The sequence below is a fragment of the Hyperolius riggenbachi genome, chromosome 7 (assembly GCF_040937935.1).
Source record: "Hyperolius riggenbachi isolate aHypRig1 chromosome 7, aHypRig1.pri, whole genome shotgun sequence".
NCBI classification, from domain to species: Eukaryota; Metazoa; Chordata; class Amphibia; order Anura; family Hyperoliidae; genus Hyperolius; species Hyperolius riggenbachi.
This window is the reverse complement of record NC_090652.1, coordinates 210941294-210955977: the sequence shown is the minus strand read 5'-3', so window position 1 is coordinate 210955977 and position 14684 is coordinate 210941294. Positions and strand designations below refer to the sequence as shown.

The 14684-nt window shown below is 45.4% G+C and overlaps 1 protein-coding gene across 2 annotated transcripts in view; it reads right to left on the bottom strand.

The window, feature by feature from the left end:
• KIAA2012 (KIAA2012 ortholog) overlaps window positions 1-11910 on the bottom strand; it is a 331067-nt gene extending 319157 nt beyond the window's left edge. For both annotated transcript variants that reach the window (XM_068245108.1, XM_068245109.1), the window contains exon 1: window positions 11532-11910. In XM_068245108.1, the coding sequence (XP_068101209.1) occupies window positions 11532-11618 (87 nt within the window). In that variant the 5' untranslated portion in view covers window positions 11619-11910. The remainder of the gene's footprint in view (window positions 1-11531) is intronic.
• Between the last annotated feature and the right edge of the window lie 2774 nt (window positions 11911-14684).

Sequence of the window (14684 nt, the reverse complement as noted above, 5' to 3'; positions counted from 1 at the left end):
AACCAGAGATGAAACCTAAAAAAAAATTTCAAACATACCTGGGGCTGCCTCAAGCCCCTGCTGTCCTCCGCCTCCTGGATCTTCAGTATGGAGTCCCGGTATCTTGGCCAGTCAGGTTTTACTGCGCTTGCGCAGCCTGGCTTCATGCGCCCGCCCCGCCGTCCTCCAGCCTTTAGATTGCAAGCCTTTGCAACCCCAGATATGACACCCTTCCCATGGACTAACTCGGACTTGAATTGCTTGGCCTCTGTAAAATCACATGATCAAGCATACTGCTTGCATGGATTACCTTGTGCTACAGTATGTTTTTTTAACCATTTGCTACCTCTCTGTCTGTCACCCCTTGTTTACATTGTATGTAACCCTATTTATTGCGCTGCAGAATATGTTGGCACTTTATAAATACAATAAATAACAATAATAATACAGTATATCCAATGTAAGGTTATTATTGAGTGAATCTTCTGATAAACATCATTCAATCAATACTTCATTCAAAGTCAGAACAGAGAAGCACACCCTGGTAAAAACTTACATTTGTATTGCACAACCACGTATGCTATATACATAAAATCATTAATGAAAAGCAACATCCATAAATGGCACATTACTCACTGTATTATTTCAGACTGGGCAGAGGACAGATGAGCTGTCCTAACGTAGTGTAAGTAAATAACGTGAAACATCTGTTGACCTCTCTACACTGGGCTCCTGTCCTGTTCACTTATTGAGTTATGTGACATTTATGGATGTTGCTTTTTATTCAGTGATTTTATATACTTGGTTAAGCATTGAAGTTTTTAGCAAGACATGCTCCTCTCTATGAAGTATTGATTAGGCAGCCATTGTACTCCTTGAAAGAATTAGGGTCTTTACACACGCCGGACTGATTACAGCAGACAGTCCGGCGTGTGTACAGTCTGTCGGTGGACTGATACGGCTGTTTCCAGCCGTATCAGTCTGCAGATAGACTGTACACACGCCGGACTGTCGCTGGAACTCCCGCCCAGCGGGAGGTGACGACGGACCCGTCGTTGCCTGCAGTCCGGCGTGTGTACGGACCTTTAGGTAGGCATGTGCATCCTCCAGACATCAATATTAGGTAGCCATGTGTGCCCTCCCTTCCCATTAGCAGTATCAGGTAGCCATGTGTGCCCTTCAGATAGCAATATTAATAGGCCTTGCAGATATTAGCATTAGGTAATTATATCAGGCCCCCAGAAAGTGGTATTATGTAGTCATGTATGGCACCCTATAGAGTAGTATTAGGTAACCATATGATCTCCAGATAGAAGTAGTAGGCCACCATGTGAGGACCCCCATACTGCAGAATTAGGTAGCAATGTTAAGAACCCCAGATGCAAGCGTGTGACAACAACCCTTCGTAACAGGGGGGGTGCAAGTGTTATGGGGGCCCCGCTCCTCCTCTTCTCTTTTCCTTACCCTTGTAAATAATATATAGTATGATGCAAAACTTTGGGCAACCTTGTTAATCGTCATGATTTTCCTGTATATCGTTGGTTGTTATGATAAATTGTCAGTTAAATATATCATATAGGAGACACACACAGTGATATTTGAGAAGTGAAATAAAGTTTATAGGATTTACAGAAAGTGTGCAATAAGGACCCCCATACGGCAGTACTAGGGTTACTTGTTATTAGTAACAAGGTTGCCCAAACTTGGCAGACTAAGAAAAATCTAACAAGGTTGCCCAACCTTTCGTATCCCACTGTATTTACCTGCTCATGTTACGTCTCCACTTTCTCATGGCAGCATCTCAAACTGTGCTGCTCCCCTCTGACTCTAGGTCACATGACATGCATCAGGTGTCAGGCATGCAGTAGAGTGGTACCATTAGGTAGACATATCAAGCCCCTCCAATACTAATACTGTATTAGGAAGCCATGTGAGGCCTCCCAGGTAAGTATTAGGTAGCCATGTGCAGAATCCCATATAGCAGTATTAGATAACCATGTGTGTCCCCAGATAGTAAAATAAGGATGCTATGTGTGTCCCCTAGATGGTAGCATTAGGTAGCCATCTGAGGCCCCCTGAATGCACAATATGCAGCAGCAAAATGTGGTAAAGCAATTCTGCTACCACATTCCCTCTTTCAGCAAATTAGCGAGAGCAAGACCCCTGTATTTCCCTGATGAAGCCTAAGAGTTGAATTCACAGGTCACGTGAGCAGAGATGTGGCTGTGATGGAGGGGCCATGGAATAGAGGGTAAGTGATTTATTACACACAGAGCAGAGGGAAGAAGACAGAGAATGATGATGAGATTATGCAGAGCTTTAGATGCAGTGCTGGCCAGAAATGGTTAATATTCCGGGAACAGAAAGCTAGAGGACAAGGGCAGGTTAATTCTGTGTAAACAATGAAAGACTGGCTGGTTGTGAATCCCAGCCCCTCCCTGACAACTTCCTGTGGGTGGTGTCAGGATAGGGGGAGCAGTTTGGACAGTTTTACAAACTGCTGTTCAGTCCAACCAAGCTGCATCTAAAAATTAACATAGGAAGTCAGGTTTGCAAACAAACAAGCCAGGAATGAAAAAATATTTAAAAAATAATATTGCAAAAATGGTTTATGTGCGATGCAGTGGTTTATGTGCAAGAACTAAGACTATAAAGGGCACAATGACAAAAAAAACAAAACAAAACAAAAAAAAAACAGTAAACCTTCGTTAATATGTCTTTTTTTTAACGCACTGTTTCTTGCATTGGCTGTTCACTATTTTGACCTACAAAAGTAACCAAATATATCTGGCACTGTGGAATTTTTTTTAGAATTTCCAGACTGCAACATGGCAGACTTATATGAATTTTACAGAAGATGAAAAATAAATATGGAATATTTTAGCTGACTGTGCTTATATATATAATTATTATATATTTTATAATATTATATAATATATTATATATATAATACTAAAATATTTCACTGCTGAAAAAGCAAATAGAGTGAACCCTTTTTTCTTTGTTTGCTTTGCTGCATCTTTTATGACATATGTGGGTGCTTGAAGCAGTTCTTTTCGTTTGATGTACGTTATGTGTTTAAATATATAATTTGACCAGAGGTGCTAAAACAATTGCAATAATGCAAGTAGAAACATAAATGTCCGGCACTGTTGTGAAGGTTTATTTTCCAACAATACTGTCACGATTGTGGAACTTTCCCCGTGATCAGCGCACAACGCGTGCGCTGACACGGCGGAGATCCTCCACAAGCGTATAATTAGCAGGAACCCAGCAAAAGGTGCTACGCACCTGTAGAGGGAAATTCCTGTCGGCAGATGGCGCTGGGGAGTGCAGAGGAACCAATCCTCTGTACCTCCACAAGTGCCAGACAGGAATTGTACGAAGCGCAGAACGCAATCGCAAGAGAGGCGATTGCGAATGAGATGGAGCAAAAGGGATAGGTTGTATGTGTGTGCGCCAATCCAGTCGCCACTCCGCGACCGCGCACACACAACAGCAGATACGAAATAGGAACGCGATCGCGAGAGGTGCGATCGCGAGACGTGACACAAGGCAGAACAGAATAGAATACGAGGGTAGCAAAGGCACAGCAAATACAATAAGGAGATACGGAAAATAACAACCGCTAGCTAACCGCGAACACCGCACTCATTCGCAACAGTGCACGCGGTTATGCGCGATCTCCACGTGATAAGCACAATAGAGACAAGCACGCCTAACTAACCATAAACAGACAAACATGAAACAGGGGACGCGAGCGCTTGCTTAACGGTTACCTCACCGAGCCTGTAGCAAGCGCAGCGGACAAGACAGACACACGAAAAACAAGAACTAGGCAGGAAGGATCCACCGCTCTTCCGGCAGAGCAAGTGTGATCCAAGCAGGAACACAGATCAGAAAGATCCACAGCCGCTAACGCTAGCGGCTAGTGCGATCTCAGCAAGACAGAACGATTCGCTATCAACCGCTGTTGGTGACAGCGCAATCGCGACCGACAAGACAGAACAGAAGGATCCCCAGCGCTCGCACAAAGTAGCTAGCGCGATCCCAAGAAACAGAACAGAAGGATCCCCAGCGCTAGCACAAAGTAGCTAGCGCGATCCCAGGAAACAGAACAGAAGAGATAGCTGGTAGCAACCGCTGCACCAGCTATACTCCAAGAACATAGATCAGAACCATTTCCTGTCAACCACCATAGGGACAGGACAATGGCAAACAGGCAAGACAAGACAGAACAGGCAATACAGATAATACAACCTGACTGGGCTAGAAGGGGAGCCTAAAGCAACCCCCAGGAATTAACTATACTAGATAGCAATGGCTGACACTCCAGCAGTGTCCATCAGGAACTGAGCATGGAAGGGAAATGACCAGCAAAGCATTCTGGGAAAGATAAAGCTCTTATAGTGCCAGTCATCAAAGAAGGCAAGTAGGGGATTTGCATAACGAATGTATGCAAATTCCCCAGCAAGAGAACAGAACAGAAACTTGCAATGAAAAGACAGGTCTCTGTTCCAGAGACCTGCAGCCCACAGACTAGAGGAATGGACAAACAGCTGTCTGCCTGTGCAGCCAGCTGAGCGGATCATCACAAATACTTTGAATATAAGCTCACTCTACAGGCACATGCACCTTATTTGTACTGTTGGCAAATGAATCTTCAATAGTGCCAGACATTCATGTTTCTACTTGCATTATTGCAAAATAATTGGCCAGAGCGCATTGAGCTGTAACTGGGACAGCACCATGCAGCCACAGCTCGGACACAGTGCAGCTCCCCTGCGCGCTGTGTGGAGTAAATCGTATCTGGAACGACCTCCTCCCCACCCATATTCGACGTTCTGCTCAGTCGAAGATTATGACTGAGCAGAACGGGGGCCACAGGGGACGCTGGAGGGGGGAGGATGGTGCTGTGACATAGTGGTTCCAGTGAGTCTTATTAAGCAGACAATGTGTTGGGACATGTTAACTTTTAAGCATTAGTGTACCTCTGTGTTTTTTTATGTACACCAGAGATGCATTTTAAAGCGGACCTGAATTCAGAACTTCCTCTCTGCTCTATATGATATGCAACAGCATTATAATCTTTAAAGAAAAACATTCCTTTGCAACAACTGATACAAACCCTGCAATAAATCTGCACAGTTCCTACTTCCTGCCTCTATGGAAGCAGACATATTGTTAACATCTAAGGGATCAAATTACAACTTGTGCTTAATCACAGATGAGTGGAGAATTTAGACAGGCTAAAAGCTAAATACATACAGTCATGCCTTTCTCTCTGTTTTCCTTCTGTCCTGTGAAAGAGTTCAGGTCCACTTTAAACTTAGGATATAACTGTAGAGTAGCTGTTAAATAAAAATAAATACTAGTCCTTGGTAAGAGTATTTGTAGCGAGTGCAGACAGGAACAAAGAACATTGATCGCTGTGCGGAGGGGCGGGATAGAGGCAGAGAGAGGCATGTAGACTCAGGGAAGAGGCTCAGAAGGGCGGAATAGAGGCAGGGAGAGGCGGAGAAGAGTCTCAGAGAGGAGGGGAAAGGGCGTTTTGCAGGAGTGCCTCTCCTGCAAGGGACGCCCCTTGCCTTAGTAGTCTACCGACAATCTGTTGTCGGCAATTTCAGGGGATTGCAGTGGAACAAAGGAGGCATGGAGAGTGGCACACAGAAGACACTGAGGCATGTCATTAAGCAAAAAAACATGCCTCTGTGTACCATTTGAATAAAAAAAAAACCTGCATGGGGTTCGCTTTAACACTTCTAACTAATAGAAATAGAAAGCCAAACTTAAATTGTATCTTGTTTTTGGCCGAAATGGGGAAGTGGTTGAAAGGCATTCTTTATTTTTGGTTCCAGATCCAGACATGAAAGGCACATTTCAATTTTTAAAATGACTTTTATTTTAGCTTTTGACATACAGTATATCTTGTGTCCTTTGCAGCCTGTCGGCCAAAGTGCTTTACAATGGATTTATCAAGTGTTGGAAACGGACTGGCTGGGCTCTCAGACACAAATCTCTAAAAGCAAATGGGACACATTTCTCTTGTCATTAATCACACTTTGTACATGCTGATAACAATGTACAGGCTACAAGCTCCATCTGTCCCCATAAGCACCCTGCATCCAACTCATGTCACTTGTGAAAATAGCAGCAGCTATTTATCACAGACACTAGGTAGAATGAATATGGAATTTGTCAGAGGATACATTATAGTGATTACAGGGATTTTCAACTTAATGTTAAGCAATAATATGGAAAATAAATATTCTGAAATATTCTTATCTAACTCTCAATCTCTGAAATCATATCTTGTGAACAAGTAGTAATAAGCAAGTTTAATACATAATTAAAGTCTACAGTCTGGCATACTAGCAAGCTGGTTCTCAGGGTCAGCGCTTCCAAGTGCCCAGGCTTACAAGGGGGGAGTGACACGGGCTAACTTAGTGGTAAAACAAACAGGCCTTGGCCAGAGGTATTCCCCAAAGCAATAGTATTAAGTAGTCAGAGGTGTCCCACAAACAGTGCTAGGTACAGAGAGGTGTCCACCGATATTAGGTAGTGATGACTGTAATACAATAATTGAGTAAATTGAATTAATGGACAAGGAGCTCTTCTCCTCCTCTTGTGCCCAGGAGAATGTTGGGTTAATAGGTGAATCTGGGAGTCCTCTTTAACAAGGGGACCCCCAGATACCTGCCCCCCAAGTAAATGGTCATTTTCACAAAGAGTTAAAAATGAAGTAAACATTTTACAATGAGAGAGGTATTTTATTATTGTTAATTAACCATAAATACTTACCTTTAATAAATGCCAATATCCTTTGGTAATGTCCCACACCAATATCCTATGAATTGCTTGATTGAAGATCCCCGATGAACAACTCCCCACCACAGCACTCGCTATACCAAAGCATAGCAAGCTCCGGCAAAGCATCTTTAAATGTGCCATTGGGGTTATCATTGGTCCATTAACCACTTTACCCCCGCGCGTACGCATTTCTCCGTCCCTTTTTCCATCCTTCAACCTCCAGGGACGGAGAAATACGTACTTTCCGCGCTCCCGCCGCTGCCCGCGCTCCCGCTCGTAAACACGCCGCCCGCCGCTAGTAAACACGCCGCCGCCCGCTCGCCCGGAGATCAATGAACGGGAAAATCCATTCCCGTTCGTTGATCTAAGCCCCGCAATGATCCGCTGCCGCTCGGCTGAGCAGCGCGACCATTGTGGGAAAAAAAAAGTTCTCAGCCTCTTTCTACTTCCTGCAAGCGTCCTTCCGGACGCTTGCAGGTCGCATAAACAAAATGTTCTTGTAATTTAAAAAAAAAAATTACAATTAAAAAAAAATACATAAATAGTTACGTTAGGGACTGAACTTTTTAAATATTTATGTCATGAGGGTATAACACTGTTACTTTATAAACTATGGGCTTGTAATTAGGGATGGACGCAAAACTGAAAAAATGCACCTTTGTTTCCAATTAAAATATTGGCGCCAAACATTGTGATAGGGACATAATTTAAATGGTTTTATAACCGGGACAAAAGGGCAAATACATTTCATGGGTTTTAAATACAGTAGCATGCATTATTTAAAAACTATAAAGGCCAAAAACTGAAAAACAATAATTTTTTTCCCACGTTTTTTCCTATTTTCCCATTAAAACACATTTAGAATAAAATAATTCTTGGCATAATGTCCCACCTAAAGAAAGCCTAATTGGTGGCGAAAAAAACAAGATATAGTTCATTTCATTGCGATAAGTAATGATAAAGTTATAGACGAATGAATGGAAGGAGCGCTGAAAGGTGAAAATTGCTCTGGTGGTCAGGGGGTAAAACCCCTCAGTTGGGAAGTGATTAAAAGACCAATGGAAATCCTCCCTGAGGAGTACAATCCACTGCTGTACTAATGGGAAACTTTGGCAAAAGCATCTTTGAATTTGCCTCTAGTATAGGCCAGAAGTTTTCAATCAGGATACCATTTATTGGCTAACTTACAAGAATAAGAATAAGCTTTGGGCTATTCAGCCTTCATCAGACTCAAATCCTATATGTTGACCAGATGTTAGAGCAAACAGGTATATACATGCAACATTAAAAGGAGATACATAGATTTTTTTTGCTAACATAAATACATGTCATTAAGATGCCTTAACTGAAACAGAACATTCAAATAGGATCTTAAGAGAATGTTAGCTGATTTATGACAAATAGATAAGACCCTTTATTTACTCAATCCTCACATAACTGAGACTCTGAATGGTAAATTCTGAGTTCAAAATATAGCTACAAGCAGAATGGATGCAATATTAGTCTAGGCTAAAAAATAATTATGGCGTTAAATATTATCAACCTCATACCAATATATAAATTGCTATCCTTATTGTTAGCCAGTATTAACCCAGTATTAGGTAGCCAAAAGTAGACCCCCGCCTTGCCCCAGTATTAGCTAGTTAGAGGGCACCCCAGTATTTGGTAGTTAGAGGGGCCCCCAGTATTAAGTAGTTAGAGCTGCCCCCAGTATAGATAGCTAGATGCAGGGCCGGCCTTAGGTTTCACAGCGCCCTGAGCGTAACCAGATTTTGATGCCCCCTCCCCATACATCCTCATTGCACGCACGCGCACACACATGCCCATGTGCAAGATCTGCTTTAGTGTATATAAGCAGATTCCCCCCTTTAGTGTATATAGGTAGAGCCCCCCCCCCCTTTAGTGTATATAAACAGATCCCCTTTTAGTGTATATAGCTAGGCAGATAAATAGTGTATAGCATACAAGCAGATCCCCCTTTGGCGTATATAGGCACCCCCCACTTCCCCAACCGAGAGACAGTTGGCCCCCACTTCCCCAAACGAGAGACAGTTGGGGAATTTTACTTTTCTGCTTGTAGCTGGGGACAGAAAATTGCCAAGAGTCAGGAGTGACAAGCAGGTCTCTCTCTGATTAGTGCGCAGTGCAGACATCACCTGTGAGCGAGGGGCGGGGCTACTGGCACACACGACTCACGCAGACTCAGCAAGAGGCAGCAGCAGGTTCCTGGAGTCTTCGCCCCATCACCCCCAGTGGCACCAGGGGGCGGAGCTACCTCTCGCAGCAGCCACAGATGGACCTGGAGCCCGCAGCCAGCAGTTAGAAATGCGGCCTGGGCCAGTTGAATTCACATTACGTGCGCCCCCCGGAAGCCGGCACCCTGAGCGACCGCTCCGGTCGCTCAGCTCAAAGGCCGGCCATGGCTAGATATGTTCCCCATGCAGAGTGGCTAGCGGAGCAGAGAAGTAACTCACATCTTCACACTCCAATGACATGATCCACTTTCCTCCACAGTCAATGTCTCCATGGCTCCAGTAGCATCTCTTATTACATAACCTATAGGTACATTTCGGTGGGTTAGCTGATGAGAGATGCCTCTAGAGTTGGGATGAATTCTATTCCCTGGAGCTAGAGCGACTGCAAAAATATCCAACTTTCACCCCATCCAGTCATAAACAACCGTTTCAGGTGTTTTGCCAGTATGAACTGCCTTGTTAGTTTGAACTACCACACTACTGAAGTACATAACCTGCAGGCCTCGGTCAAAACACCTCTTATGCTGGGAGTCACAGATCGGAAAGAGGATCCATCCAACCTCAAGTATTAAGTCCAATAATGCAGAACCAATCTAGACTCGACCAGTCGGCAAACAAGGAAATCCTCCACAAGTATCACATTTATTTGCAGCGGTTATATAGCACATACAAATAAGCACAACGTTTGAACTACCCTCACTAAAAGTACCCATACACTAAGTCGATTTCCCGTCAATATACACCAAATTCGATCACTGTGATCGAATCTGCTGTGCAATCGTTAATGCAAATGTTGACCGATCGACCAATTTCCATCCAAAATCGATCGATTCAGTTGATCTGTCCAGGCAGAAAATTTAGCTAGATCGCTGGCGGGTCGGAAGCACATTGTTAGCTGTGTTCGATTTGGCGACGACCGATGCAGCAATAACATCACCTGTCCAGCCGGCGCGAGTCCGTGCTGTCCCTTCTTCCGGCTGACCTTCTTCTCCATCTTCTCTTCACTTCCTGTCCCATCCTGTGAGAAGGCCAAGTTCAAACTGTACTGTTTGAACTTCTGCTTGTCACGGACGGGACAAGAAGTGAAGAGGAGACATAGGAGGACGCTGGAAAAAGGGACAGCATGGACCCGGGGACTCGCGCCGACAGGTAATATAATTGCTGCTGGCCGGGGGAGCCCGAAAGGAGGCCTGGGGGTGGTGAGGCAGGGGCGGCGAGGCAGCGCAGTGAGACAGGGGGCAACGAGGCAGGGCGGCAGCTGCTGTTTCACAGGTTGTGAATCAATTTCATACTGAAATTGATTCAAAATCTGTGTGCAGTGTATGGGCAGCCATTAGATCCCTCTCTGATCAGATTCAATCAGAGAGGGATCTACTGTATCTGTTGGTCGATCTGGTGGCAATCGACCAGTGTATGGCAGCCTTAAGTAGCTCAATTTTATGAGTAGCCTATTTTGATTATGCATATTGCCTGTCTGAGCTACCTTGTTAGTATAATTTACCTTAGCAAAAAGCTAGTGTTAATCCTTCTTGCCGTTTGCCTAACCTTAACCCATTGTGTCTGTCTGGATTCCAATCTATCTGTCTGGTGCCTTTCCCTAACATCAATATACAAGGAAGCCCAATCTGGTAGCATATTTTGGTGTACACTACAGTTTTATCCATGGGGTTGATTCCCAACATTGCGGTAATACTGCCGTGCCCAGACAGCGCACAGCAGTATTATCCTTATATCCGTCCGCAAGTACCATGAGGCACTCTATTAGTGCGACCCGCGGTACTTGAGTAGTGCGACCCTTGCTACAGAAACGCACATTACTTATGGTAACGCTCGCTAGTAACGCGCATTACCATAGAAATGGTCGCACTACTTGAGTACTGCATAACTCGCGGTACTTGCAGTCGAAAATAAAGGTAATACTGCCGCACGCTGTCTGTCCATGTCAGTATTACCATGATGTTGTGAATCAACCCCCATATGAGCTACCTTGTCACCTTTAAGCAGACCTGTAGTCAAGATTTTAACAAAAGTTACATACTTACCTCAGTACCAATACTAAGGTAAGTATCTAACTTTTTTTTATCTTAACTTCAGGTCAGCTTTAAGGTGACAAGGTTGCTCAAGGTAGAAAAGGCTTCCCCAAGCTTCCTATGCCCCTTGCTGTGCTGTGACCCTCTAAACAATCCTCATCATTCATGTCAAAGATTGCTTGCAGCCACGCTCACCAGTTGCACTGCACAGGCGCAAAGTATGGCCCATGCCTGCGCAGTACCATCCAGAGGCTTCTCGGCCATGGTAAGTATCTCCTCTGCTTACAGGTGTACTTTAACTTACCTCACAAGGGTTTTCTTTACATTGCTCCACTATGTAGTGGATAATTTACATAATGCTATCTGAAAATTAGCTCCCTCTACCTCCCCAAAAAAGTGCAATATATTTCACTATTAATAGAGCTGAAAAATGTCTATGCAAACACTTAAATCTTACCTCCGGCTCGTAGTGTATTTCTAACTTCTCATGGGTATTTTTGACCACCTGGGCATTCCCTCGGCTCAGCAAGGACAGAATGGACATTTTTCATGGCCAGCCTCTCCTGAGGCCTCTTATTTCAGCAGCACTCACTGCACTCACATTCTTCTGCACTGAAGAAGCAGGCGATTCTTTTCTCTATATATTTTATAAATCCAGAGTGAATATATAGAACTCTTCAGTGATTAATGTTCAAATAGCAAAGTTTGTACACTAGGAAAGATTTACAGAACTGTGGTGGATTCCTGTGCTGTGCCCTGAGTCCCGCCCATTCCTCAGACTGGTTGTGTTGTCTTTTCTGTACTGGTTGCTAGCCTGCTTCATCCAAAGATCTCTCATGCTCCTCTGTCCTCACTGCTCTTCATTGTTAAAAGAGATTGTTTCTGTCGTTACCTTGGTAGCAAATTGGGAAATCAAGAACCCTCAGGGACACTAAAATGCTAGCAGTTTAACTTGCTGTAATACAATGTGTAAATAGGCACTCCTGGATTTAATACAGATAATACCATTAAAATGGTAGTTATTTGGTAGTTATTCGATGAATAACTTTAAAATATGTATTTACGCAGAGATTTTCCAGATATTTATACATTCCTAAAATGTCCTTGTGTGACATCCTCATTTATGACAATGTACCAGTGCACATGAGAGGTGGTATCTTGATGGCATCCCAGTACACATGGCCTGCGCTACCTGGGGACAGTTAACCAGGAAGCAGTGGCGTGGCAATAGGGGGTACAGAGGTAGCGACCGCATCGGGGCCCTTGGGCTAGAGGAGCCCCGAGGGGCCCACCCCTCAAACACAGTATTACCTCTTTATTGGTCCCGGGATGATAATATTTACTTCTATAGTTGATTTGAATAGTAGTGATAATTAACACACAGTTTCCCATCCCCTTCTTGCAGCTCTGACACTGTGCTTGTCCTTGATTGGTTTTGGTGCGCCGTATCAATTGTTATGTATAGAGTGCTTGGGGGCCCCAATGCTAAACTTGCACCGGGGCCCACAGCTTCTTAGCTACGCCACTGCCATGAATCATGCCCAAAAAACACTGGTGTCCACTTATCTAAAGTAGGCTACAGTATGCCTAAAATGGTTTATTAACCACTTGAGGACCCACCCTTTACCCCCCCTTAAGGACCAGCGCTGTTTGTTGGGATCTGTGCTGGGTGGGCTCTGCAGCCCCCAGCACAGATCAGCGGGCACGCAGAGCGATCAGATCGCCCCCTTTTTTCCCCCCTATGGGGATGATGTGCTGGGGGGGTCTGATCGCTCCTGCCTGCAGGCATGTTGCGGGGTGGGGGCACCTCAAAGCCCCCCTCCGCGGCAAAATTCCCCCCTCCCTCTCCTACCTGCTCATCCCCGGTGATCCGGGCTGCACAGGACGCTATCCGTCCTGTGCAGCCAGTGACAGGACGTCCCCTGTCACATGGCGGCGATCCCCGGCCGCTGATTGGCCGGGGATCGCCGATCTGCCTTACGGCCGTACAATGTAAACAAAGCGGATTATTTCCGCTTGTGTTTACATTTAGCCTGCGAGCCGCCATTGGCGGCCCGCAGGCTATTCATGGAGCCCCCCGCCGTGAATTGACAGGAAGCAGCCGCTCGCGCGAGCGGCTGCTTCCTGATTAATCAGCCTGCAGCTGGCGACGCAGTACTGCGTCGCTGGTCCTGCAGCTGCCACTTTGCCGACTCACGGTATAAGCGTGCGGTCGGCAAGTGGTTAAATGTGGTTCATTAACCTCCTCAGTGGTAATCCCATCAGTGCAGGAAGGAAATCTGCAGCTCAGAGCGGTAATCCCGTGTCTGAGTGAGCTGCTGCAGATATCTCTGTGGTATGTTTTTTTCCTTGTTTTTAGGGTCTAAAAGCTTGTGAAAATGTTGCATGGCTTTTAGACCCTGAATCTGGAAATAATCATATTGCCAGTAAGGTTAAAAAAATGTGTAAACTGGGTGAAATTAATTTAAAGGAAACTTTAACTGAAAAAAAATTGCCCAGTTACTTACCTGGGGCTTCTTACAGCCTCCAAAGTCTTCCTAGTCTCCCGCCGTCATCCTGCATTGCTTGGTTCCCTCAGTGTCACTCTGAGTGCTGGATGCGTGAGCCTGTGCCACTCGCCTCCTCAAACATGGTTGTGCAGTAAGCAAAAAATGCTACTGCACATGTGTGGAATGCTCCCGGCTATGGGAACGTGAACAAGGAGGTGCGTGGCCAGTGCATGTGCAGTGGCCAGTGACTTGCTGAGCCACCTGACTTACAAAGGCGGCACCTGGAGAATTAAGCAGTGCATAATGACAGCGAGGGACCAGAAAGACTTCAGGGTGCAGGAAGAAAGAAACCCCTGGTAAGCAACTACCCGACATTTTTTTTTTGGGGGGGGGGGGTGGGGGGGTTAACCACTTAATGTTTAAGCTACAGTATATTCCCGGAAGACATCATCTTAGCTCTAGGGGCATAGATATACCCTTCACGCCACGATCGCCGATGCGTGCGCTCCCCTGCGTAGTCACGTCGCTGCTAGTTAGTGCACAGATCACCAATATAAGTGTTTGTGATCAATGATCACCGGCATCAATGAGATGCTGGTGGTCACTGAGTAAAGTGTAAAGGTAGCCATACACTGGTCGATTTGCCACCAGATTCGACCAACAGACAGATCCCTATCTGATCGAATCTGATCAGAGAGGGATCGTATGGCTACCTTTACTGCAAACAAATTGTGAACCGATTTCAGCCTGAAACCGATCACAATCTGTTGTGGTGGTGGTGCTGCCGCCGCTCCCCCCCCCCCCCCCGCATACATTACCTGCTCCGCTGGTGCGACTGCCCCCGGTCACCGCTCTTCTTCTCCGTCTCCGCTCTGGTCTGCTCTGGTCTCCGGCATGCTTCCCTTCTTCCTGTCTGGGGGAAGTTTAAACAGTAGAGTGCCCTCTACTGTTTAAACTTCCTGCCGGGACAGGAAGAAGGGAAGCATGCCGGAGACCAGACCAGAGCCGATACGGAGAAGAGCGGAGACCCGGGAGTCGCGCCAGCGGAGCAGGTAATGTATGCGGCTCTATTGCGTCGGTCGTCGGGCACTCGAACGCCGCTAGCGATGCGCTCTTTACCC